This window comes from Choloepus didactylus, chromosome 6, assembly GCF_015220235.1.
Source record: "Choloepus didactylus isolate mChoDid1 chromosome 6, mChoDid1.pri, whole genome shotgun sequence".
Taxonomy (NCBI): domain Eukaryota; kingdom Metazoa; phylum Chordata; class Mammalia; order Pilosa; family Megalonychidae; genus Choloepus; species Choloepus didactylus.
The window spans coordinates 72959242-72986123 of NC_051312.1; the positions used below are offsets into that span (position 1 = coordinate 72959242).

The 26882-nt window shown below is 34.3% G+C and overlaps 1 protein-coding gene across 2 annotated transcripts; it reads left to right on the forward strand.

The window, feature by feature from the left end:
• Nucleotides 1–270: 270 nt before the first annotated feature.
• TMEM41B (transmembrane protein 41B) lies at nucleotides 271–22481 on the forward strand. 2 transcript variants are annotated; one of them, XM_037840025.1, is made up of 8 exons: nucleotides 271–380; nucleotides 486–611; nucleotides 10233–10350; nucleotides 12659–12787; nucleotides 15732–15825; nucleotides 16426–16530; nucleotides 19220–19358; nucleotides 20623–22481. In XM_037840025.1, the coding sequence occupies exons 2-8, from the start codon at nucleotides 491–493 to the stop codon at nucleotides 20790–20792; spliced, it is 876 nt and encodes a 291-aa protein (XP_037695953.1). In that variant the 5' UTR covers nucleotides 271–380; nucleotides 486–490; the 3' UTR covers nucleotides 20793–22481. The 2 variants fall into 2 exon arrangements, with proteins under 2 accessions (XP_037695953.1, XP_037695952.1); XM_037840024.1 differs by having other exon boundaries at nucleotides 310–611.
• Nucleotides 22482–26882: the final 4401 nt, after the last annotated feature.

The following is a 26882-nucleotide window of genomic DNA, read 5'->3' on the forward strand; positions in this document are numbered from 1 at the left end:
GTAAGACAACACCTTGTGGAGCTGGTGTAGAAAGGAGTGATTGAGCCAGGGTCAGCCACGAAACGCCAACTAATCACTCACTCACAAGCACTTCCGGCAGCGGCGACAAAGGCTTTGAAGTTTCTAAGTCTACCCTTCCGCGTAACTAACTCTACGCATTAAGTATCTCTGCCCGCAAACCGCAGTCCTGCGACTTCGGTGCCGCGACTGCGCATGCTTCCTGCAGGCGAGAGGCGGGACGCGGCACTGGATAGGCAGGCCGGGATCGTGACTTGTCTCGCGGTTACTGGGCCGACGCGAGCGCGCGAGGCTCGGGGGAGGCCCGGGGCGGAGCCTAGAGTGAGTGGGCGCTGCGGGTCTGTGGGCTAAGGTCGTCTCAGGTGAGGAGGTCGCCCTGGAAGTGCCCTGGCTCTGGCGCCTGGGTATCCTAAGGAGGCTACGGCGGAATTGTTGTTAAGGGGGCGCTCCCTCCACCTTCCTTGCAGCAGCCATGGCGAAAGGCAGAGTCGCCGAAAAATCGCAGAAGGGGGCGCTCCACAAGACCCCGGCGAGAGACGGGACAACGGGGATGGTGGGTCCCGCGGCGCTTGGTAGCGGAGACCACTTGAAGGGTGAGTGGCTTTGGGAAGCAGAGCTGGGTCTGGCCCAGAGTCGCGAGTGTGCCAGGAGGGGCTCTGGATGGGGAAAGGACCCCCCGCTGATCCAGGGGTTTGCGGGCTGAGAAGGGGCCTGCTGGCGCCCTGGGGTGGGAGCAGAGTGAGTGGAGGACCTGGGTTTGGGCCGCCGCCCAGCACAAGGCCGGACACCTAGTAGGTACGTAGTAAATGCTTGTTGGATTGAATTTAATTAGGAGGAATGGCAGATGGCAGTGGTTTGTTGACAACCAAGGAGATTATAAGGTTGATAATATTGAAGCTGGCGAGCTGGAAGGAACTTTAGCATTCATTGCTTTATTCCTCCAGATGAGTCAGCTGAGGCCCAGGATGGGTATATGACTTGCACAGAGTTATAACGCCAGATTAGTAAAAGAGTTAAGAGCAGAGACTTTGGCAGAAGCGCCTGATTTTGAGTCCCCGCACTACCTACCACTTATTTCTGACCACAGACTTTTTTTTTCTTATTTATTTATTTATTTATTTATTTTGTTGCCTTGTTTATTTTTATTTTATTTTTTTATTAAATTTAAATTTTTTATTAAATACAGTTTTATTGAAATACATTCACACACCATACAATCATCCATGGTATACAATCCACTGTCCACAGTATGATAACATAGTTAGGCGTTCATCACCACAATCTATCTCTGAACATTTTCCTTACATCAGAAAGAACCAGAACAAGAAAGGACACCCCATTTGTCCTTTAGTTTTTATCCCCATTTTCTACTCATCCATACACTAGATAAAGGGGGTGTGATCCACAAAGTCTTCATAATCACACTGTCACCCCTTGTAATCTACATTATTATATAATTGTCTTCAGGAGTCCAGACTGCTGGGTTGGAGTTTGGTAGTTTCAGGTATTTACTTCTAGCTATTCCAATACATTAAAACCTAAGACGTGTTATCTATATAGTGCATAAGAATGTCCACCAGAGTGACCTCTCGACTCCATTTGAAATCTCTCAGCCACTGAAACTATTTTCGTCTCATTTTGCATCCCCCTTTTGGTCAAGAAGATACTCTCAGTCCCACGATGCCGGGTCCACATTCATCCCCGGGAGTCATATTCTGCATTGCCAGGGAGATTTACACCCCTGGGAGTCGGGTCCCACATAGGGAGGAGGGCAGCGATTTCATCTGTCGAGGTGGCTCAGTTAGAGAGAGGGCCACATCTGAGCAACAAAGAGGTACTCAGGGGGAGACTCTTAGGCGCCATTACATGCAAGTTTAGACTCTCCTTTGCAGTAATGAGCTTCGTAAGGGCAAGTCCCATGATTGAGGGCTCAGCACATCAAACCGCCAGTTCCAGTGTTTGTGATCACAGACTTTTTAACTTTAAAAGGCTCAATGTTGGAACTGTAAAATTAGGATAATAATAGTATCTAGGTTGGTGCTCAGGTTAAATATACTAATTCATGTAAAGGATTTAGTGTAATACTTGGCTTATATTAAGTGTGGACTAAATAAAGTTAGCAATTACTGTTATATCTAAGGTCTCTCATTCTAAAGCTCTCCGGTGCACCATCCTGGCGTTTCTCAGAGTTTTAAATATTGTTTTCAGAAAAAAAGTGTACCTAGAAACTTTTGAAATACTTTGATTCTGTCTTGGCATTGAGTTGTGTTCTTTGCTTTTCAGCAGTTGAAATGATTAAGCTCATTATATGCTTTTAAGGCCCGTAAACTGGAAGTGAGCCTACCAAATGGCCATTAAAGTTGTCTGCAGCTCACTTACACTGGTTTGTCCTACCTTAAAGTGACAGGTCTTTAAGCATGTATAACAGAAAATAATGTATTTCAAATAATTCCAGATGTCTCCATCAGTCTTATGCTTAAAGCTGTATGACTTTGGATATGTGTCCCATTGATAGACAATAGAACCAAATAACTTCAGAAATCCACTTTAAATTAAAGGAACCTTGTTTTGAAGAGTCTACTATTGAGAGTGATAATAACCCAAGGTCTGGGTTTCCTGAAAATGTGTTTTCTTTATCGGGCATTCATGAATATTGTTATTTGGTTCGAGATAGCAGTCAGTTTATCAGTGTTTTATACCTTATGTGCTATTCAGAAAATAAAACCTTGAAACTTTCCAAAGTGTTTTTGTAATTGTTTATCACTTTTCTCATTAGAACAACATAGTCAACAAAGTAGTTCTTTTTGTAATGCTATCAAAGTGCCTTCTGAAGACTACAAATCTACAGGAAACTAGAGGGAAGAGATTGATGTGAACTGGATTGGTTAGAAATGCCTTCATGGGAAGCAGAGTTTGGCTAAGTAGAGAGGAGGGGATGGGATTCTTGGCAGGGGAAGCAGAGTGGGCTTGAAGGTTAATATGAACCTTTTATGTTTCAGTAAAGAGGTTATCTTGCTAGGAATGGAGGGTTTCTATTGAGTGTTGGTAGGAGGTAAGGTTGGCAACTGTTGGAATGGTGTCAGGTTATGGAAGGTTTTAACTGTGAAGTAAAGGAAGTTTTGATCCATCCTGTTTATTAATGTTTCCCGGTTTTTGTTTTTTTGTTGTTGTTTTGTTTTTCTTCTTCTCTCTCCCTCCCTCTGTCTGTCTTTTTAATTAATGTTAGAAATTCTCTCTATGGGCAAAAGATTTTGTGGATCCCTTACATGACAGAGTTTGGTTCACTTGCCTGTAGTATTTAGCTGTTGATGTGATAGCATTAGTAACTACTTAGCAACTGATTTTCCAGATTATGAAAAACAATTTTTGTTAACTGCAGGTGGCAATTTGGCATTCAAAAAAGGAAAGGTAGCAGTTACCAGGGGCCTGGTGGGGTTGGGAAATGGGGAGTTAATGTTTAATTGGTACAGAATTTCTGTTTGGCATGATGGAAGAGTTTTGACAATGGATGATGGTGATGGAGTCAAGACTTTGTGAATATAATTAACACCACTGAATTGTGTATTTGAAAGTGGATAAAATGGGAAATTTTAAGTTGTCTATAAGTTACCAGGAAAAAAAAAACACCCCATAGAACTACACAACACAAAGAGTAAATCCTAATGTAAACTATGGACAATAGTTAATAATATTGTTACATCAATTGCAACAAAGGTATCACTAATGCAAAACTGTGTGAGATGGAGTATATGGGAACTCTGTACTTTCTGCCTCATTTTTCTGTAAACCTACAACTGCTCTAATTTTTTAAAAAAGGGAAGGTTTGGGAGAAGAGAGGATTTTATTAATTCTTGATTGAGAAATACATAGTTAATTCCTATAAATTCCGTTGCACTTTAAATGAATTTATCAAATGACAAATCTACATATCTTTGACAAATAGTTGTCATCATATGTATATGTTTGAAATATTTTCATTCTATTTTATACTCTGCAAGCAGTGTTTGGTCCGTTTAATGGGCTTCTTGCTGTGACTCTTGTCTCTCATGGTAAAGTTCTAAGCCTTATAGACTGGGGACTATTTTGAAGACTTGTGAGCAAGGCAGTAACAGGGTGAAAGCCTAATTCTTGCATGATGACATCAGGAAAGGTGAGAGATAGACAAGAGATAGAACCAGTTAAGAGGGCCTATGATGTTTGCCCTGGTTTGTCTGTTTCCTAGCGAGTCATGGTAATTACTCATATTAATTTAAGAGAACTCCTAGGGCTCTTTTTCAGTGTATAGGTTGCAACCCATGTGAGGGATATGAAATCAGTTTGATGGGTAATGATGAAAAATTTTAAAAATGAAGTAGAAGAGAAAATACCAGAATGTTTTGCATGTAGTAAAGGATAAGCATTGTTTCTTGATTTTTTTTTTCAGTTATGTAGATTTTGTGTGTGCCAGATCATGATGTAAAATACATTGTTTATCATGGAATACAGTTTAAAAAGTAACTAAAGAATTGAGTGATTAAGTAGGACTTACTAGTTTCAAGTTAGAACTAATGGGTCAATGATATCATCAAGGATCAGATTTCTTTCATCTGTTGGTTTGCTTGATGTCAGTTTTACCTTAAGACTGGTTCCTTTTGAAGGCCAAGGTCAGCTAAATGCTTCCTTGTTAATTTTTGAGAATCTTTGTCCTAGCATTACCAATAAAAGTCTTGATACTCATTTTGATTAGGCTGGCTTGGATCAGATGTTCATCCCTGAACTGATCATTGTAGTAAGAGGGCATGAATAACCTGACTGGCTCAGCCTAATTCATATTCCACTCCTAGAAGAGGGAATGGGAATTAGGCTAAGTAATTTTTCCCAATGACATGGCTCTCCATGATGGATCACTCATGATTTTTTCTCTATTTATGCTTGGTCATATTGATGAAGGAATAAAGAAAGTGACCTTGTAGCTCTGATTTTGGGTTAGATAGATAAGGAAAAGATAAGGATTCCAATCAAAGGTGCTGGTTCAGATGATACATCACTGAGTTCAAGTCGGGCATGGAAGGAAGAGAAGTCAAGAGCCTAATAGAAAGGAGAAAATACAGGGAGTGAGGTCATGAAAGACTAGAGATTACCAAAGAAGGGAATATTGGAAAATAAAATGTCCAAGGTGTAGCAGTTCCAGGTGATGTGAGAATGTAGTGTGTAGCCTTAGGGATGGGTGGCTGAAGTTGAAAGTAAATGAAAGTCTAAAAATTTTCAGGCAGGGTGGGTCATATAAATAGATGATGAAATATTTTAAGATGGTGGAGAAGTATACCATAAGCATGATCTCAAAAGTCTTCGGTGAATGGAGAGGAGTGTCTGAAAGTGGGTAGATGATAGTGAATGGGTTGGATTGTAGAGAGTTGCAGGGCATAATAGCTTTTTTTTTTTTCATAATAGCTTTTTACATAAGATTGAGGGTGCTATTTATTCTGCTACCTATAAACATGCTTTTAATAATACTATTTATTTTTAATGGCTAATTTTTTTTGCATTTTATAGTTATTTTAGCAGTTTAGATTTATACTTGATGTTAATACTACCATTTTCAATTATTAATAATTTTTTAAAAATTTATATTGGCCTGGAAATAAAATTTATTTCCAACAATAAATATTACAGTAGACCTAAAAACTTGTTAGAATGCCTGTAAATTTATGTCCTTGGGAGAAATAGGTTTTTTGTTTCCTTCATAGTAGGACCAAGTAGATCTAGAAAACTCTGAATGTTGACAACTAGTGGACTAGATGACTAGTAAGAGTCATTCCTAAGATCTTGTAGGTATAGGTAGATTTTGCTTTTCAAAAGGTTTTGATACGTAAGTAATGAGAAAAATAGGAACTACTAGAGAGGCAGTAAGATTAAGTTGTGGTTTTTCAGGATGGATTTATGCATGTTAAAAGTTAGAGAAAAGGTGCTTGAAAGAGAAGAATTGAAGATATTTTTGGTGAATGGAGAACAGATATTTCTGAGAGCAATATCTAGAAGGATGTATGTTAGCATTTAATGCAAAAATAAGGGGAAAGGGACAAGAGAAGATAATTTAATGAATAGATCTTGAAATAGACATTAGGGACCTCACTAAAGTGGAAGGCAGAGTCACCTGTAGAGAGTATGGGACGGTAGAATTAAAGACTTGAAGAGATTTGAAGTGTAGCTCTTTTGGAGGGTGCTGTAAATGGATTACTGTTCACCAATAATATCCTAACTGAACGTAGGAAAACGGGTGGACTTGTAGGACGAGGGATCATGATTCTGACTTTATCTAGCAGTACCTTTGGCCTGGGAGGATGTTGGAAAAACAGATAATGGAGTAATTCAGATTGGGAATTTGTGTGATGGAATATTAATGGCTAATGAATGGAAATATTCTGGGTAGCTCTAAATGTTAAATGACACATGAGTCTAGTGCAGCCAGAAGGCACATTGTAAATGTGTATGCCACACATTTAGATGTAAATTATTATAAAAACAAGATTTATAACTTTTTACTTACGTTTAGAACTCTAAGTGAATTACATGCTATTCTCTGGATTTATTAGAATTATGCTCAAAAGGATTGTTGAATCATAATTGCCAACACTCCCTGTTTACCAGTTAGCACGAAAGAAAGAGTTGCAAAATTGAATAACTTTTTTATTACATTCTTATTAGTTGCTTTCTTGTGTTATTGTTGTACACAATGCTTGGAAAAGTTTACCTAATTTTAGAGAGTGAAGAAAATAGCTATCAAGTTAAACCTAGAGGTTAATTTTGTTTAAATGTCTGTGTATTTCATCATCCAACTGTAAGACAACAGGTGGCAGAGATATGTTTACTCAAGGAACACTCAGGGTAGTAAGTATTCTGTACTCCCATTAAACATTGTCTGGCACTTTTCTACCCTTTGACTCCCTAATTAGGAATGGTGAATTCAACATGGTGTGAAGAAAAATAGTATAGTTTAATTTTAGAGCTAACATACTACATGCCTTATTTAATTTTTAATTTAAGAAGACTGAATTACCTATGGAAGTCTTTAAAATATTTTTAGCTACACTACAGTTTAGAAGGCTATTAACTCTTTTCCCATCTTTTAGGCTTCACCTAAATTTCTACCCACTCCATGAATCTTGCCTTCATCATCCCAGCCTAGTAATCTTGCCTTCCTGAAAATGCAAAACCCCTTTCAATTGTACCATTGCTTTGGTGTCTAGCTAATGGTGACATCAGCTTCTAAGGAGCAGAGACTGAGCAAAATATTTTATACATAATTGACACTCAACAACCAGCCCTAAGCTGCTCTACATTTGATATGCATACCATGCACCATAAAAGTCCCAAAGAAAAGTCCCAAGAAAGAGGGAAAAATCAGCCATTTGTTCTTGGAAGTCATTCTCATTGTGTTCACAAGTATCTTCAGGATGAAAAATAAAAATAAAAATTATTAATGAAGGATTTAAAAGATGGTCATAATATTAAATTATTTATGTTAGTCCTTTTGTACTCTGGATCTGAGTCTAAAATGAAACTAAGTTAAAAGTGTAGGCCTGGGCAAATTAATTCCAGTTAGAATTCAAAGTAGCATACCTTAAGAAGTAATAGCCATCCTGAAAAATTATACAGACTACTTATATATAATACATGTCTTTTCTTTGATGTCAGCACACAGGAAACTATGCCCCCAAACTCAATATTTATGTTACCCATATTTCTTTTCCAGTAGAATACCTTTTATGTAATAAAGTAGAAAAATAACCATTTTAGCTTTGTGAGAACAGTTTGTGACTAAGTAGGCTTTCTATTTAGAAAGGAAGTCTATATTTTTTATTGAATTGGTTTTTATAACTTTTGGCTGATTACTCTTTTCTCTCCTTTTCTTTTTATGGTGAGTAAATATGACTTATTAAGAGTCCTCCAGGTATGCACTGAATTAGATATCCAATCCAGGGCAAAAATGTAGTGGACAATTAGGCAGTTGTTACTGTAAAATTCTGGAGGTAACTTTTCATATTTCAGATTTTTAAAGTGTCTGTTAGAAAGTATTATCAAAAGCATACATAAAAATACATCAAAGGATTGTGAGCCTAGAGTGTTTGAAACAGGCATACCTAGTTTATTACTTCACTGTAGGCATCTTTTGTACTATTTTATGATCCCATTCCTTCCTCCAGTAAATTTTAGAAGTGTGATATGAGCAGGTAAGTTTCCATTTGCGACTTAGGTTTTGAAGTAAACTCCTTTTTAAGATTAGGATGATTAAAATGATAAGAATTAGTTTGAAAGGTTAGGCTGATTAGTGAAATGCTTAGATTACAGAAAATTGGGAAAGATAATGTTTTTTTACTTTGGTGTTCACTGACTAGAATTGGACTAACCTAATTTTGTCTTAAGGAAAGCCTGCTTTAATGAATAGGTAAGAATAATTTATATTGAGTATTTCAAAGCACTGTCTAAGCAGTTCTTGTTTCAGCAGAAACTACAGGTTGATTGTAAATGAATATTGAAGTGCTTTAGAGTTGTACTTCACACTATTCAGTTGTTTAGGTGTTTTTGTTTCTTTTTTTCCTTTAAATAGTGCACCCTCCTTTGGGCCTCTGTTTACTCACCTATGATGTAGTTAGAGTGGGCCAGATGGGTGCTTTAATGTGCATGCAAATCACCTGGATGTCTTTTAAAATGCAGATTCTCATTCCAGAGGTCTGGGGCACGGTCTGAGAATCTGCATTTCTAACAAGCTGCCTGGTGATGCTGATTCATCTAGTTCACAGAACACACATTGTGTAGCAAGAGGCAAGGTGGTTTCTGTTGTTCCATGTTCAGCAAAGAATTTAGCAAAATCTTATTAATTCAGTTGTGACATATATAAACATGCTGTAATGATGAAAGGCACAAAATGAAGTTTGTCTTTTATTTAGTCAAGGCTTTTGGTTGAAAGGCACAGAAGTCAGTTTAAATGAACATAAATAAAAAGGGAGGTTGTTGAAAAGATACAAGAAACATCTTATTGGCATCTCTGAATAAAAAGTGAATATATCCAGGCTTTAAGGTAAATGGGAAATTAGAAATCAACAAGTAGGTAGCTGTGTCTCATTTCTGCTTCTTTGGGTGTCTTTTCCAACCTCTGCTCTTATACTTTCTGGTCTTTGGCCTACCATATTATTGACTCTAGCTTCCACTGTTTGACCTTTCAGCCCCAAGGCTCATCATTACCTCTTGAAGAAGGATTTGCTGAATTGATAGAATATGGTCAGTCCCATACTTTTGTTTAGGATGTGTATTAAAAGCATGTGCAAAAGTTACAAGTATAGTAGTTAGGGGAAGGGCATAGTGCTACATCCATTCTTTGGGCTAGAAATAAATTCTTAAATTATAATAAAAATATTTAGGTTTTCTTTTTTTGTTTGTTTTTATCCCCTTAGTGTTATCAGTGTATACATGGTATTTAGGCAATAAAAACTGAGCCACCCACTCCTGCCTCTTCCCTAGTGGATACTGTGTTAATATTGTTGGTCACACCTGGTAAAAGAGCCCTACTTACTCATTCTTCTTTTTGCTTTCTGGATCTTGTTCCATACCTTTATCTGGCATATAATATTTAAGGTAACTCTGATATTACATTGGGAGGAAGTACATACAAACTCTTAATCTTGGAGTCACAGAAAGAATCACCCCAGAATTTGAAGTTTAGCTTTATATTCCAAAGCCCTTGGTATTAGGAGAAAGTATAATAGTTACCAGTTGCATTAGTGAATCTCTGGGTTCTTATGACAGTTTGAGTAATTGCCAAATTACCTCATTCTTCCTAAGAGACCATTCTGTCTGTACTGTGAATTCCCAATATACATATATAAAATTGAAAGTCAGTGATAGCATTTAGACATAAAAAGAAAAAAAGAAAGCTCTTTTTTTTCCTTTGGCTTATCAGCAAATTAATCCTGCAAATTCTGGTGTTCTGTTTTTTTTTTTTTTTGTTTTGTTTTGTTTTGTTTAATGCTTCTAAAGTGGATCTGTTCCCCCAAAAGTAATGTGCTCAATTAATAAACTTAAATACAATAGTCTTTAAAATTTAATGTCACAAAGTGTTTTGGGCAAAAGTATGAACGGTTTTTTGGGATGAAAGCATTTAAGGAAATCATTTGCTTGCTTAGAATACTGTCTTCCTTTATATTTTTCTTAATTACGGCTTTTTTTCTTTCTTTCAGAGAAAGCCTGGGCAGAAGCTGGGTCTGCAAGAATGTCGCTCCTTATATTGGTGTCCATTTTCTTATCTGCAGCTTTTGTTATGTTTTTGGTATATAAAAATTTTCCTCAGCTCAGTGAGTAAGTATACTGAAAAACTGAAATTTTCGAGACATTTATAGAGATAGACGTGAATTAAAAGTTGAAACTTGAATGTATTTTGAACAATAGAACTGTCATGGTGATTGTGAATCAGTTCTCATAGCTTGTGGCAAGTCCGTATCAATACAGTTATTTAACTACTTCTTTCTAAATATGTCTCTTGATTTTCTCTGCAAGATTTTCCTAGTAATCCTCCTCTAAAGGCTTCATATTTATAATGATTTTCAAAATTATAAAAAATAGAACCACAATAAGAAGTATATTTTTATATGGTGACCCTGTATCCATGTCTATTTTCTTTCTCTGTAGCATGAATGATACATATGTAACAAAGTTAAAGTTTTGTGAAACAGTCCTTACTTATTTTAGATGATGTACTCTGATATTTTCTAAACTATTCTATTTACTTCATTTAATTTTTTTTTAATGCTAGTGATAACCAAGTAAATTTATTTTACAGTTCAGTAGTAGATGTTGACCCGCATTTGTAAAACCCTAAAGGTGTTCTTTTCTACTCTTCTTACTTTTCCAAAACTGTTTTCTCCCTTCCTTCTTTTCCTTGTGGTCAGTTTTTGCCTGCTATTATTTTTCCATTTCCCTCCCCACCACATCCCTGTCTCCTAGCTCTTTTTCTCTTCCCTGTTTAATGGAAGTGATATTCAGAAAAAGTCTGAATAGGTACTTTTCACGGTGAAATTGACCTTTTACATAAGAGACTGTGTAAATAGTACAGGTTCACAAGTTCTTAGCCAAAACCTTAGGGTGAAATGTGTTTCCGATTTGAATATTCCATTAGTATTACACAATTGTGTATTGTGTAGTACCTCTGTTGGGGCTGGGGCAGCATCCCATAAGTAATTACATTAATTTTTTTTTTTTTTTGTAATGAAACCTTGGTAACACTAAGCATGATTTTTAAAAAAGCATGATTTTATGAACATTTGGGTCAGTTTTTGCTGACAAATATTTATAAGAAAACTTTTGGTTTTTGGAGTTTTTTGAATTTTAATTAACCTGCTTCAATAAGGCAAAATATCCCAGGGCTATTTAGTCACAGTAGTAATATCATTGCACAATCATAGATTATATAAAGGATTACGAAAATGTAGTTAGACTTTCAACCAGGCTGGATTTGAAAACCAGATGGATAACTGACATGATTTCAAGATAACAGGAATTTCCTTTTGCCTCCAAATTTCTTTCCTTCACAATACTTTATGCTTGAAATTTTATAGTTACGATTTACTTATTTGGATTTTAAAGCTTTGATTTCTTACGTAAATGTGGATACCTTTGGGTGGGTAGCATTTTATATTGTTAGGTTAGTTAATATTAGTATGATTGAATTTTAGATCCTTTCTGGTTTTAATCCGAGAGTAGGGAATAGAGAGCTGACTGAGAGGCAAGGGATATAATACAGACTGTAGATTAAGGTTGTCTTTGCTCCCATTTTGCTCTAAGAATAACATATCAGTTGTGTATTATAGTGTACTAGTGACAAACCTTTTTATTCTGCCTATTTCATAATATATAAATATGTGTGTGTGGTGTGTGTATACACTCCTATAAAGTCTTTTTAGTTTCTAAATTTTATAAATGAGAAAAAGCCAGTTTAGTTTACCAGCTGTTTTTATAGGACTTAAAAAATCAGCACTAGATCTATTGTCCATAGGACCAGTTAAATCTTATAATGTAAACAAATGGGCATAATATACATTAAACACAAAGGTGGTTGAATATGATTATACAAGGCTTTCATAGGCAAGAAATAGTTTAGTTCCAAAAAAGGTGCCAAAAAATAAAGTAGAATTTATAGAAAGGGAAAGTTTTTTTTCTAAATTTTGAACTGAGATATTCCAGAAAGGGTGTAAATTGTGAATTCATTAAAAAGTTTACTTAATTTTAGTTGAAATTTATTATTGACTTTAGCTTATCATGAGGATTACCCAAAATGATGTTAAATATGTTTTTAATATGCTAACATCAGTGGTCCATTGCTTACATTAAATTTAAACCAATGCTGGAATAAATGCTTTTAAATTTAAGTTTGAGTTATCTTGAACTTTGATATGTCTATTGGATGTCTCAGGAAGTTATACTGAAGCATTAAAAACAGAATAATTTATAGACCTTTGAATTTAAAAATTATAACTTTACACTTACCATATTATAGGTCAAGGCGTCAAATCATTTTGAATAAAACTTCATGTCTTGAACTTGACTTTGATATTAATTCTCTTGGCAAAGTTCTGTTTTAAAATTTTTCATTTTAATTTTATTTCTTTAGAGAAGAAAGAGTGAATATGAAGGTTCCCAGAGATATGGATGATGCCAAGGCTCTAGGAAAAGTTTTATCCAAATATAAGGACACCTTTTATGTACAAGTACTTGTAGCTTATTTTGCTACATATATTTTGTATCCTTTTAACTGAAAAAAAAATGTTCTCTAGTTTTGTTCAAGGAAAAGGTTTTAAAAGGTCTACTGTTCAGTTATACATGGCATAACTATATTTCCTTTAAAAATATATGCAGTATAACAGCATTTAATAAAATATTGAAAAATTGAAAAGGAAAAAATTCTCATCTATAATCCTATCTCCTCAATTCAATTATTTTTATTTCTATTTATTACTAGTTTTTGTATTTTGCTTATTGCATTTAACTTTATAAACATTTTCTTCTATACTATTCAAAATATTGTTTTGAATTAATAATAACCATACTATAATTTTTTAAAATATTCCCTTATTTTTGGAGGTATAATTTGTTTCCAGTTTTTTGCTTTTGTAGGTACTGCGTTATGGATCTCTTTATTCTTATGATTTTTATCTTCCACTTAATTGTTTCCTTTGGAAAAATTCCTTATGGTGTTGGTGATTAATCTTCCAATTTGTGAGTTAGCTTTAAGTTTCATTTCTGACTTTTGTAATCCTTTATTCTAATCTAACCTTATTTTCCAAATCTTTGGTTAATATGAAAGACATTACATCTTGATGTAGTGAAGGTAATCATCATCCTTTTAAAACTGGCTTTTATTTTTAAAAAGGCAGTTTAGTTACTTTGTTAATTCTCTCAGTTTTTTCTCCTGTAAAATTCACTAGCATTTTCTTTTCTTGGATTTCTGTTGGTTAGATATTATGTATTTCTTTAGTTACCTCCTTATGCAGATGTTTTGAGTATATACATTGGGAGAAATTACTCCTAGCATAAGCACCTTAGTCACAAGTACATTTACCCAGTTGGTGAAGATACATTTGTGTTTGGGTAGTGTGCTATTTATAGGGACTTTATCATTGTCCTATCAACTTAATAGAAAAATTCACATTAGGGGAAAATTTAGAGAATAACATCTGTTATTAATAATAAATATCTATTAATATTTATTATTATTAATAAATTATTGTTAATATTAATAATAAAATATCTGTTATTTTATACATCTGTCCTTTTGACAAGTCATTTGGGCTATGGTTTGTAAAGCAATTTAATTGTAAACTTGAGAAATCCATAACTGCTGTCTTTTTCCCTTCAACTTCATTTCATTTATCATTGAAAACCATAGTATTAGGCTTACAGGTTATTTTGCCTTTATATATTTTAATTACTTTAAATACCTTATATAGTTTATATACTTTAAATACTTTGTATACTTTAGCCATAAATTGAAATATTTTCCCCAAATAAGGAAAAAATCTGGTTCATCCTTTCATTTGGCTTTTATAAGGTTTTTGTGAACCTTATGTGAACAAGGCATATAATTTTTATTTATTTTGGAAAGTCATCTTTTTCCCCTCGTATCGCCCCCCAGCTTTGGGAGGATAGCTGTCCTTCAGCTTTGGCTAGAGGGTAAAGGGAATGCCTACCCATCTGGCCAATCAGCCAGTTACCATAAAGGAATCCTGACCATCCAGGGGGTAATGAGACTTATAGCCTGATTGCTTTATTATCCATAGGCAATTTAGTAGAAAAGAAGAAACTGCCTTGGAGAAGGTAAAAGTATAGGAGTGGGTTTATTATTACAAAATACATTTGGTTTAATATTTTAAATAGATTATTGGTTAATAAATTTTTTTGTCAATTTGGCAGATTTTATTGTACATTGCTACTGTTCTCTTAATAATTAAGTGCAATTATTTCACATCATGTTTTAGATATTTTATAAAATAATTTGGTAAGTCATAATTTTCTTATACTTTTGTTTTATTGACAAATAAAAGTAAGCTAAGTGTTGAAAAGGTATTTTCAAACTCAATGAACCAAAGGGAAAGACTTTATCTTAAGATATATAACAAAGTTTTTGTTGTTCTACTAGTATAGTGCTGATTAATAGAAAATAATGTAAGCCACATGTAATTTTTAAATTTTCTAGTAACTGCATTAGAAAAAGTAAAAAGAAACAGCTGAAATTAATTTTAATAATATATTTTACTTAAATCAATATATCAAAAATATTTCAACATGTAATCAATATGAAGATTATATTGAGATAATTTACATTCTCTTTTCATACTGAGTTTTTGAAATCTGATGAGTATTTTATATTTACAGCACATCTCAGTTTGAACTAGCCACATTTCAGTGTCTCAGTAGCCACATGTAGTGGCTAGTGGCCATTGTATTGAACAGTGTAGAACTAGTACCTTCATAAATAATACCTAATTTCAAACTCTTGTATATAAATTACTTTTTTTACTTTTTAATGCCTTATTTTAACCCTAGCATTCATTCAAGTCAAATTTAAGAATGAATTAATTCATTCAGGTTTTCTTTTTTTTTTAAGTACTAATTATATGTACTTTGAGCATTCTGAAGCAGAACAACTATTTCCAGCTGAAATAATTGGAGAAGGAGGGGTAGAAATACTGAACAGTCATTCTGGACAGAGAAAGTCAAGAGTTTACAAGCATGGGGTATGGTTAGGAAGTGATCATCAGCAGTCCTATTTAGTTGGAGTATAGAGTGTGAGAGGGAGAGTATTGAGAAATAAGTTTAGAAAGAAGTGCTAAACAATATACTCAGATTGCACAGGACTTGGAATACCAGGCTATGGAATTTAGGATATTTATTTGATATTGGATAGTCTTTGAGGACTTTTAAGCACTCTTAATAACAGTGTATTTATGCTAGTATTAATAAATGGTCAATTTAGAGTTAGAGGTGTTATAACTAAGGAGTTAATGAGTTCACGCATCTTTTAAACTTTTGTATATAATTTTAATTTTTAATGCTGAAATGTGGTTATAATCTTATTAACATATGGTGCCTTCTGTATTGATTCTTTTATCTGAAATGTTGGATTTGTCTTTCCTTTTAAAAATTCCATTTAATTATGTTTTAATCCTTAACTTAGAAGTTAACAGCTTGCAAACATTTGCTATTCCAGGCTCTATATTTCTCAGTATACTCTCAGGGTTTCTTTATCCCTTTCCGCTAGCCTTATTTCTTGTTTGTTTGGTAAGTACATAAAATAAAATTGGGAGACTGGAAAAAATAGCTTTCAGTAGAATGATGAAGATATTGATGGCATCTTAGTCGTATTAATTTATGTAAGCATAAACTCACTGGTTTAACGGGAGTTTAAAGTTGAAATAATATGTGTTAAGTCCTTCCACAAGGACCTGTTAAAGTTGTTTTTTCCCCCAGCATAGGACTATCATAGACTAAGTTGCATTTATAGGCTCTGTTATAGCCTTTGTTTCCTATTCTGTTTTGGACTAGTCTAAGATTATTGGTGGGCACAATGAATTAAGTCCCAGAGCTGGGGATGGGGTATGGAGGGTGGTTTCAAGCATAGCAATAGAAAAAAATTGATTAAAGACTAACGTTAACTATTTGAATATAGTCACTAAGTTTAATTACAAGTGCCTGTTTGTTTTAGCTGGTTTCATTTTAGTTATGATGTGGAGTGAGAGAGGACCAGATAAAATGTGTTCTTATTCTCTCCCCACCCCCCAAAAGAACACTAGTTTATCCCCCATTTCCTTAGGTGAATATATCCTAATGAGTAAGATATAAAGGTAAAAAATGTTTATGGCTTCTTTTATTATTTTCCAGTGTTCTGGACTTGGTGCCTCATTCTGCTATATGCTTTCCTATTTAGTTGGGAGACCTGTTGTATACAAATACTTAACAGAGAAAGCAGTGAAATGGTCACAGCAGGTAAACATGTATTTTTAAACACTAATTTAATTCTTTGGCTAATTGGGATGTCAATGTATAGTCCCTACCTAATTTAACTTAGATTCAAGGCTTTATTCAAAATAATCTGACTAAAATTAAATCAGGTGGTAGGCAAATAAGAATGTAAGTTTCAAATGTGAATTTTTCCTACTCGTAATGACAATTTTAATTCTTCATTCCTGTTAAGTTCAATCAGCAGAGAAGTCAAAGTATTGATATAAAGGAATCACATATTTAGACACCTGTTTTGAGTTGGTGCAGTGTGCTATCAGTGTGGGTCACTGTAAAACTTGTATCTCAGCCAACTCCTTTAATGCATTTCATCAGTGGGAACAACTGCTATCTTCAGTCAGAGTCTGTGCTACAGACCAGCAATAATAAATGTAAGCACTGCTATATAGAAAGGGATAATTTGGTATTGCAACATCGCTTCCTATACTTCTTTTCAAAAGCCCAGTGGGTGGCTCTTTGAAAATGAACGCAGAAACTCATGGATAAGTGGCAATCTTTTAAGTTGTTGTACTTCCAGAGTATGAAAAAGGGTATATTTATTTCCTAGGGCTGCCGTAACAAATTACCACAGACTGGGTGGCTTAACACAACTTGAATTTATCCCCTCAGTAATGGAGGCTAAAAATCCAAGATGAGGTGTTCACTGGGCCATGCTTCCTCTGAAGGCTCTGGGCAAGAACCCTTCCTTGCCTCTTTCTAGCTTCTGGTGGTTCCCAGCAGTGTTCCTTGGCTTATAGCCAGCTGTTATTACTTCAGTCTCTGCCTCTGTCTTCACATGGCCTTCTCCTCTGTGTATGTGTCTGTGTCCTCCCCTGTGGACACAGTTATTAGATGTAGGGCCCACCTAAAATCCAAGATGATTTCATCTCAAGATCCTGAAGTAATCACATCTGCAAAGATTCTGTTTCCAAATGAGGTCCCATTCTGAGGTTCCAGATGGACATGGATTTTGGGGAGACATTATTCAACCCACTTCAAAGGATATGCAAAATATGCCTTTTGGTGTCCACTAGTCAGAATACAAATTTAATCTTCACAGTTCCTTTGTTTGATGTGCTAAATGGAGATAATATTTTACTCAGGATAAAAATGACCTTTTCTATTACAATTAATTGACTTGAAGGCAAAAAAGAATATATAATATAGTTCAAGAAAAATGTTTTTTATTAGAACTTTACCAGTACATCTCTATTCTTATAGGATATTAACTTTGGAAAAAATTGAATGAAACCTTCTAAGCAAATTTGTCAAGAATACATTTATAAATACATATTACAGTATGTGCAGGGATATATTATTTTTTCATTATTGGAAAGAATAAAGTTGCATTATCTCTTTTCAAATTATGAATGCTTTTTCTTTCATGAAATTAAGTTATCTTTTTGTGATAAGGTATGTCCCAAACTTAACTGGAAGGGTTGGGAAAAACAATAGATATAAATAGGAAAGGTAGCACATACCATCGTTTTAGAATAAAAAATTAAAAACAGGTCATATAAGTAGAAAAATGGGGACAAAAAATAAATGAAAAATAGGGTGGGAGTGGGGGTGATGTGGGTGTTCTTTTTTACTCTTTTATTGTTATTGTTATTTCTGATATAAGGATAATGTTCAAAAATAGATTGGGGTGATGAATGCATAACTATATGGTGGTACTATGAACAGTTGATTGTACACCATGGATGATTGGTATGTGAATATATTTCAATAAAACTGAATTTAATTTAAAAAACAAAAAACTACCAAAAAACAGGTCATAGAGCTATATTTTATAGTAATAAATTTCTAATGTTACAAAATTGTATATTCTAAAATAAAGATAGCACTGCTAAGATAATCCTATTTTTATAATGAATCAGAAGACTCATAGACAGTTGACTGTCACAGGAATTTTAGAGTTCATCCTGCCTTACCCCATTGTTTTACAGATTCAGAAATTAAGAGAAATTTTGCACCAAATGATAATCAATTACTTGTAAAGCAAGAGCTAGAATTTCAGGTCTTGCAACTTCTAGTCTAATGTTCTCACTATACTGCATATGTACTGAATATAAAAAGTTTTATATGTGCATTTTTCTTTGGGATGGCTGTTTTGTTTTCTGTAAGTAAACTTATTAGTTATTCAAAGAAAGTATATATTTTTCCATTTATACTTGTTTGATCTCATTTATCAAAAATGAATGAATTCACTCATGTGATACATTAACATAAGATAAAAATTATCTGAAATTTTTTGTAATTGGAGGCTAGATTTGTTTGTGTGTTGTATGGGTCCTTTACACTGTAGAAGTTAGTCATTAAAAAATTGGCCACTTGATGTGTATTCTTATATTAAGTTTAATTTTGGTATTTTAGGTTTAAAATGTCATTGAGCTGTCATTATCTAGGCTGATGTAAAATCATCTTTAGTGGCACGCAGTAACATTAAGCTATAAGCACAACTTAAAAAAACTCACCTTGTGTTTTTTAGGTCTCTTCACTAGCTTTGGTAATGAGCATTTGATAAATAGTTCATTGTCATTTTCAAGTTCATATCTGATTGTTTCTGTTGGATAAACTGAATTATCAGAGATGAGAATTTGAAATAAGATATTTTATATTAAGTAACTTCTTTGCAAGATTGGCCTTATGATGTTAATTTTCTTTCTTGTGACAGGTTGAACGTCATAGAGAACATCTCATTAACTACATTATATTTTTGAGAATAACACCATTTCTGCCTAATTGGTTTATTAATATTACATCTCCTGTGATAAACGTGCCATTGAAAGTTTTTTTTATTGGCACTTTTCTAGGTAAGGCCTCTGGTTCATGCTGTTAGAGCTTGTTGTGTGCGTCTATCTAACAGTATACAGCTGGGTTAGAGTGTGTGCTCCTTGCGACATTCAAACACAATGTATACCTCTTAGGGACAGTGCCTGGTCTGTATAAATAGATGCTCAGAAAGTGTGTATTGAATTGTGTTGACTTAGGTATATTTGTTTTATCTCTTCAAAGAACATTTTTCTACTGGATATTGTTTGAATCATACAGGATTAAGTAGGACTCTTTTAATTGCAGTCTCTCCCTCAGTGGAGAGAAAAAAAAATCCAATGTGCCTTTTTTTGAGTAATTTTCTCCTTTGTCTTCTATTTGAGTAATGAAATATTGAATTTTAATTTTCAGAATTGATCCCACTTTTCATTTTATTGATATCCACATTTTGTGGCCATTACCAAAAGGATGGGGAAAGCAAAGATCCATAAGAGTTATTTTGTGAATTCTGGTGGTTCTTTAGTAAGAGTATTCTGCTTTCCTTTCCAATTTATGTTGAATTGTTTAGATACTAGCAAAATGAGCAATTTTTTTTTTTTTTTAATGTATTGTGTCTGGTAAATTAAAGTTTAAGTTAATTCTTGGGAAAATAGATATTTTTGAAAAAAATCATAGTCACTTCTGTTTTGCCAGTTTAAAAAATTCATTAACAAACTTAAAAATTATATCAGCATTGGGTAATTTTGGATTTTGTAAAATGTTATATTTGTGGAATCAGAAGAGAGAATTTTGTCCCTTTCTCCTTATTTTAGAGGTGAAATAGCTGGAGATTTAGTTAACTTCAGCTTTGGCTAAAGCCATTTTTTCTATTCATTCTGATTTTTAATGAAATATGATCATTTATGTGTACCTTTGTGTAACCTGCTTTCCATGTCAACATATCTCCTACTGCTTCATTTTTATTTTAAGCATATTCTATCAAGAGTGAATGCTTATTCAACATTATTTTCAAACATTTAGATTGTTTCCAGATTCTTGCTATTATAATTCTTTGATGACCATCCTTAAAACTAGATCTTTGCTTATATATATCATTTCCCAAAGTTGAAATTGATGTATCAGGACACATTCACTTTTTTAAATGGCTGTTGATAAATGTAAAATTAATTTCTAGAAACTTTTCTTGTCTTTTTTTTCAAGTGGAAATTGCTCTGTTCTTAAACTTCTTATAAGAAATATGCACACAGAGATTTTTAATTTTAAAACGTGTTGGTTTTTACTGTATATTTTTATTTTTAATTTTAGGTGTTGCACCTCCCTCTTTTGTAGCAATTAAAGCAGGAACAACACTGTACCAGCTTACAACAGCAGGAGAAGCCGTTTCCTGGAACTCAGTATTTGTTCTGATGATTTTGGCTGTTCTTTCCATTCTGCCAGCCATCTTCCAAAAAAAACTAAAGCAGAAATTTGAGTAAAAAAATCATCTGGGTTTTAGTTTTCTTATCATCATCATCATCATCATCATCTCAGGATTAGCAGGTGCATCCATTTATGTTTTAAAATCACCTATTCAGTAATTGAAACTAGGAATTTATAAAGTAAAATTTCCTATAAGACATTTAATAATTTTTAATTTTTAATAATGCATTTAATTGGCAAGGGAGAGAAGAAAGTAAAAATGGAAATTGATGTACTATGTAAAGTGCTGTCAGTAGAAATGGTAAACATCTAAATTACTATACAAAATGTAGTTACGGACAATTAGCAGCATAGCAAATTCTTGAGCCAACTGATTTATTCAACTTAATTTATTTCATGAACTGGCCATACATACTTAACCATGATTTGATAATTTAATGATATTTTTCTCTCTTAGCTCTCACTAATAACTAAAATAGATATACAAAAACAAAGACTCTAGATTTTAACAAATATTTTTGTGGTTCTGGCTAAAATCAGCCTTCTTTCAGAGCATAAATTTGAAAACTAAAGCCCAAAAGAGATTTACATGTTTCATCCTCTTTCTGCCTTTGAGGTGATAGATTTGTTTAGAGCTTGTAGACCACTGAATATGGAAGGGATATCAAGTTATTTCTATTTTGTGAGTTTTATTTTTGTTTTTTTGTTTTTTTTCTTTTCTATATTTTTATCATGGATTAGTCTGAAATTAACTTTCACAATTTTTCCACTGTGCATATACATAATGAGGATTATATGATAACTGTGTCATATTTGGTGTTGATAATTTATATTCAGATAATATTTTGTTACACAATACTCCTTTAATATCTCAAAAGGGAATCCAAAAGCACTTCAGCATATGCAGTCTTAGATGTTAGGTTAATTGTATTACTTTATATTTTGAAACAGACACATAGAGGTAATATAACTCTTAAGTGCTTAAATATAGCAGTTGTTTGGTCCAGTGATTGTAAAATTTATCTCATTTATTTATTAGTCTCGTCATTAAGGTATGTATTATAAAATTATTTTTAAGCATGATAGACGCATAACGATGTTGTATTTTGTTTCTATTGATAGCCTTTTTTGTTTGGGGCTGCTTTTGATTAATGCAGTTTCCATGTTCAGTATTTTTACTTTCTCTAATTCACAAAGCAAATTAACTTCTCATGTGGTAGCTACTATATTTAAATAGTCCTGGAAAAAACTAAAGAGCCTTTTGCTGCTTAATGGTAGGGCCCTTGATTCCATGATTCTAGAACAAAGCTGATGAGAGTTTTACCTTCAGTAAAGCTTCTCATTATGTTAAAAAGTACTTTAGCTGTGGGAGAAATCCTCGTATGTTTTTCTTGTTGCAAGTATGATCATCCTGAAAGCCTGTTTCTGCTACATAATGTGGATTGATTTATTCATTATTTTTCAATCACAGTATTAACAAATGGATTTATTGTAAATACAAAGAAAATATATTGATTAATACACTATTCTTATGTTACCTGGCCTTTTGTGTGAAGTTATTTATTGTTATTTCTAGCAAGGTTTTCTTCTTTTATTATTGACCAGAGACTGTCATAAAAGTTTTTGTTATTTTTAAAAATGAATCTACAACACCCTTTTTGGACAAAGTTAAATATTATTGTGTAAAATGTAATTGAGTAAATTTTTATCAGACTTAAAAAATAAAAATAAGAGCTTGGACTCAGGAGAAGCCTCACTATTTATTTACTCTGGTGTGTGTATATTGTACCTTTTCTATTCTCAGAGTGTTTTCCCTTTCCTAACCATTGATTGTTTCCCTTTGCTGCTTTTTCTTCTTTGTTAGAAAACTGCAGCTGCCACTTTAGGTGGAGTATTTTTTCTTCTCTCGAGAGAATAGACAGTCTTCTCAGATTCATCTTCAGCGACTGTGAGATCAGTGGCCTGTCTTCACAGTTTTATAGACTTCCTCTGGCACCAAATATCAGTTTAGGCTTTAGCCACAGCTTAAAGACAGTTACATGGTAATAACCGCAAGGGGCCAGGGGTGGAGGTGAGCAGGCTGACTAGGAAGCCGACATACCAGGAAACTAAGACTGTTCTGTTCTTAGTTAACTCTCTCTGGAGCTTCATTACTTTGAGTTAATATTTCTAAGACACTTGTTAATAAATGCAAACTAAAATGTAATAGGTATGAATTTTACCGGAGAAACTTAAACATAGTCCTTGGGATTTATTTCATGGAAGTACTTGTATTTTAAAACTTTCATTGAATACAAATATATGCTCTTGAAATTCTGATGCACACTTTCACCCCTTAAGAACAAAACAAATGTAAAACTTTCATTTGAATAGTTTTTTAAATTGTAGAGGTGAGTAAATACAGGTAAACATCATGTAAATTTCTAACACATATCACATTGATTTCTTTATAGAAGAATCATTTATTAGAGGTTTTTTTTTTTTAAGTTCTGTTTGGATTTCTGAAAAATGGGTAGAATGAATCAAAGGACTGAAGCTTCCCTGCTGTGTAATTAACCTTTCTGTGATTGTACATTAGATATTCAGAATGTGGATCTTATTGCAGTTTCAATACTCTATTCTGCTTCTTTTTGTTTTGTTTTGTTTTTTCCTTTTCCTTTTCTTCCTTTTCTGGGCAGACTTGCTAAGCTGGGTGATTTGGAGGATAGTGCTTAAATTCTCTGGGCTTCATTTTCTTCAACTGGAGTAGGTGAGGTCTAACGTCTAGGTTCCTTACAGGTCAGACATGATACAAAATTAATGAAAAAGATTAATATACTCTTGTAATTCAAAATACTGAATTAAGCATACCTTGCTTTTTTTAATAGGTTGTTTTATAGCTTATTATATGCTTTCACATAACTTATCTCATTTAAATAAATTAATCATTTTATTTGTAAACAAATACTTGAGCAAAAATCAAACAAAACAAGGGCTTCTTGTTGGGTTGTTTATTGCCACTTGTTGCATTGATTTCCCTTTGGTTACTTTGCTAATAATACAAAATAGGGTAAAATGGAACCTCCATAGGGTGTTAAAGGACTCTTGTAAGGGGACCTGTCAGCCTTGAAATATTCTAAATGAAAAAGGGAAGCTATAAGATCAAGTTTTCTGATGACTCCTAAGTGTTAGCAAAGACAGACTTTGAGAAAAGAAGCTGGGAAGTCCCACTGAACTAGATTACGTTTTCAGGCCCACCTGGGATTCCTAATCTAAGGTGCATTATATTCTGCAGCTGGAGCTATGCCAAGTGGACACTACTACTGCTCCTTTAGGACTGCTGGGGAGTAGAAATTGATCCAGTATTAGCCATGTTGAATCTGGAGTACCCTCAAAGACTGAGGGAGCTTTTGAAAACTATTCTGAGATCAGCATTACGGAAATCAATATTATAGGCTATTGTTAACTAGAGACATATGAAAGGAAAACAGTGACAGGTATTGCAGAGGAAATTTGGGATTTCTGGTTAGAACATGCCAAAATCTTATAGAAGTAGAGGCGTTGGAAATGGTGAAGGAAAGGTGATTAATAGAAAAAAATAAGAATTTGTTACCAATAATTATAGGTGGTCTCAAAAGTACAAATGCCCTTGTCACTGTAGTGGAATGCATGCCTCTACACATAATGTGGATAACTGCCAGAATTTACATGTATAGTTACTGACTACAAAAAAAATAGGAAAGAAAAATAATCTAAAAACTACTTGTGTGTAAGGCTTGAGAGAATTTGTGTCAGGTCATGTGACAAGGTTGCTATGGGGTGCACTTTGAAATATCAGGCATAGCTGGATTCAATCACTGTAAGAGTGAGTTTTAGTGGAACTTAAGTGAAGAAACTAAGACTCCACCAAAGACCTGAGGGGACCCCTGAATCATTCTTGTGAATCTAATTTGGGCAGAGGAGAAACAGGATGAGACACTGGTTATCCTTAGATAATAGTTCTAAACAGCCCTGATGAAAAGAGAGACATCAAGTCAGGTTTGGGGAACTGAAATTGAGTTCAGAGACCCACTGTGATAGGTTGAATCATATCTTCTACAAAGACATGTTCAAGTCTTAATCCCCAGTCCTGTGGGTGTGAACTCACTTGTAAATAACATCTTTGAAGACCCTATTTGGATGACACCAAAGAGAATTAAGATGGGCTTAATCCAATATGACTGAAGTCCTGATAAGCAGTGGAAATTTAGACATAGTCAATAGAAGCCAAAGATGGAGACAAGACACAGATCACCATGTGAAGGAAGTGGAGATTGAGTTATATATTGCTGGCAAGCTACCAACAGAAGATTTCAGAGAAAGCCTAATCCTTCTGACACCTTGATTTTATACTTCTATACACCAAAACTGTGAGACAATAAATTTCTGTTTTTTAAGCCAACCATTGTGTGGTATTTGTTATAAGAGGCCTGGCAAAACAAGACACCCAGTGAGTAGGATTCTGGGGGAAATGGAAATAAACACAGCCTCTACGTTTGGTAAAAATATTACCTACTCTAAGCCACCTTTGCAGGTGGATGCGCTGCCCTCCCGCTACTTGAGACGTGACTCCCAGGGGTGTAAATCTCCCTGGCATTGTGGGATTTAGAAATCCTTCTTGACCAAAAGGGGGAAGAGAGTTGAAATAAAGTTTCAATGGCTCGGAGATTTCAAATGGAGTTGAGATGTAGTTTTGGAGGTTATTCTTATGCATTATATAGATATCCCTTTTTAGTCTTTTGTGTTTTAGAATAGCTAGAAGGAAATACCTGAAACTGTTGAACTGCAATCATAGCCTTGACTCTTGAAGATGATTATATAACTATATAGCTTATATGGTATGACCATGTGATTGTAAAAACCTTTATCCAGTATATGGACAGATGAGTAGACAAATGGGAAAATGGGGGGTATGGGATATTTTGGGTGTTACTTTTTATTTCAGATAATGTGTTCAAGGGTTGATTGGTGATGAATGCACAACTGTATGATGATACTGTGAACAGTTGATTGTACACTGTGGATGATTGTATGGTATGTGAATATATCTCAATAAAATTGCAGGGGGGGAAGAATTGAAACCATTATATATATCTATATATATATATATATAGATATATAGATATATATTTATATTTATATTTATATATATTTACTGCCTAAACCAAGCCCTCAGCATCAATTCACTTCAGCTGTAAATGTGTGGGAGGACTTGGTTACAAACAAAGACAGAAGCCTAGCAGGCTGTAGAATATACGGGGAAGTTTCTGGGTATGCAAAGGGCTGCCTGGGTCTTGGTGGGAATGGAGGGCAGAAATAATATCCATTTGTAACTGCTGTAAACTTGGGCATTTGGGGGCAAGACTCATGTCCTAGGCCGTTCAGAAAGTATGGTTATTGTGATTCAGAGTATATTGATTGTAAACAACCAAAACACTCTGGCTTGAGCAAAAGGTATTTATTGGCAGCTCTGGAGGCTAGGACCCTGAAATACTGGAATAGCTTCATAGCAGAAAGGTGGTGAGACTACTGCCAATGGAATGAATAAAGTGCAACTGTCTTCTTCCTCCTGTCATCACTTGATCAGTATTCACATTCCAGAAGTCACATAGTCACCACTTGACCAGGGGCGAGTAAGGTACATGATTACAGTCACACCAGATTAATGCTAAAAGAAATTGAAACACTGATAGGAAGGAGGAATGGATTCAGGGTAACTAAAAAGCAACAAATGAATATCATGGTTGGGAAATGAGAGGGGGTAGAGTGAGTGATCCTTGTGAGCAAAAAGCTTGGAGGTCATACCATGCCCTTCTTAACAGTGATAAGAGAGCCAGAGAAGAGACTGAATCAGTCAGGAAACCCACCTAATATGTGCCTTCTCAGGATGTGGGGCAGAGCCTGGTTCTAAGACTGGAGAGAGTATGGCAGAAGACCCAGCCTGGGAATTTGCCTATTTTGGTAGTCAAAAAAACTGCAATTTTGCTATGTTTTATAAAACAAGAATATGCAATATTCTTAAATTGGGGGCCCTCCAATTTGCTGCTTTCTCAGTCTTCATCTTAAAAATGTCTCCATTCATACATTCACCTTTTCAGTCCAAACACCTAGTAACCATCCCTTTTTAC

Coding starts and splice junctions, on each gene's coding strand:
- TMEM41B (XM_037840025.1), top strand. CDS start 491: ATGGCGAAAGGCAGAGTCGCCGAAAAATCGCAGAAGGGGGCGCTCCAC. Junction 612..10,232: donor TAGCGGAGACCACTTGAAGG/GTGAGTGGCTTT, acceptor TCTTTCTTTCAG/AGAAAGCCTGGGCAGAAGCT. Junction 15,826..16,425: donor CCTTATTTCTTGTTTGTTTG/GTAAGTACATAA, acceptor ATTATTTTCCAG/TGTTCTGGACTTGGTGCCTC.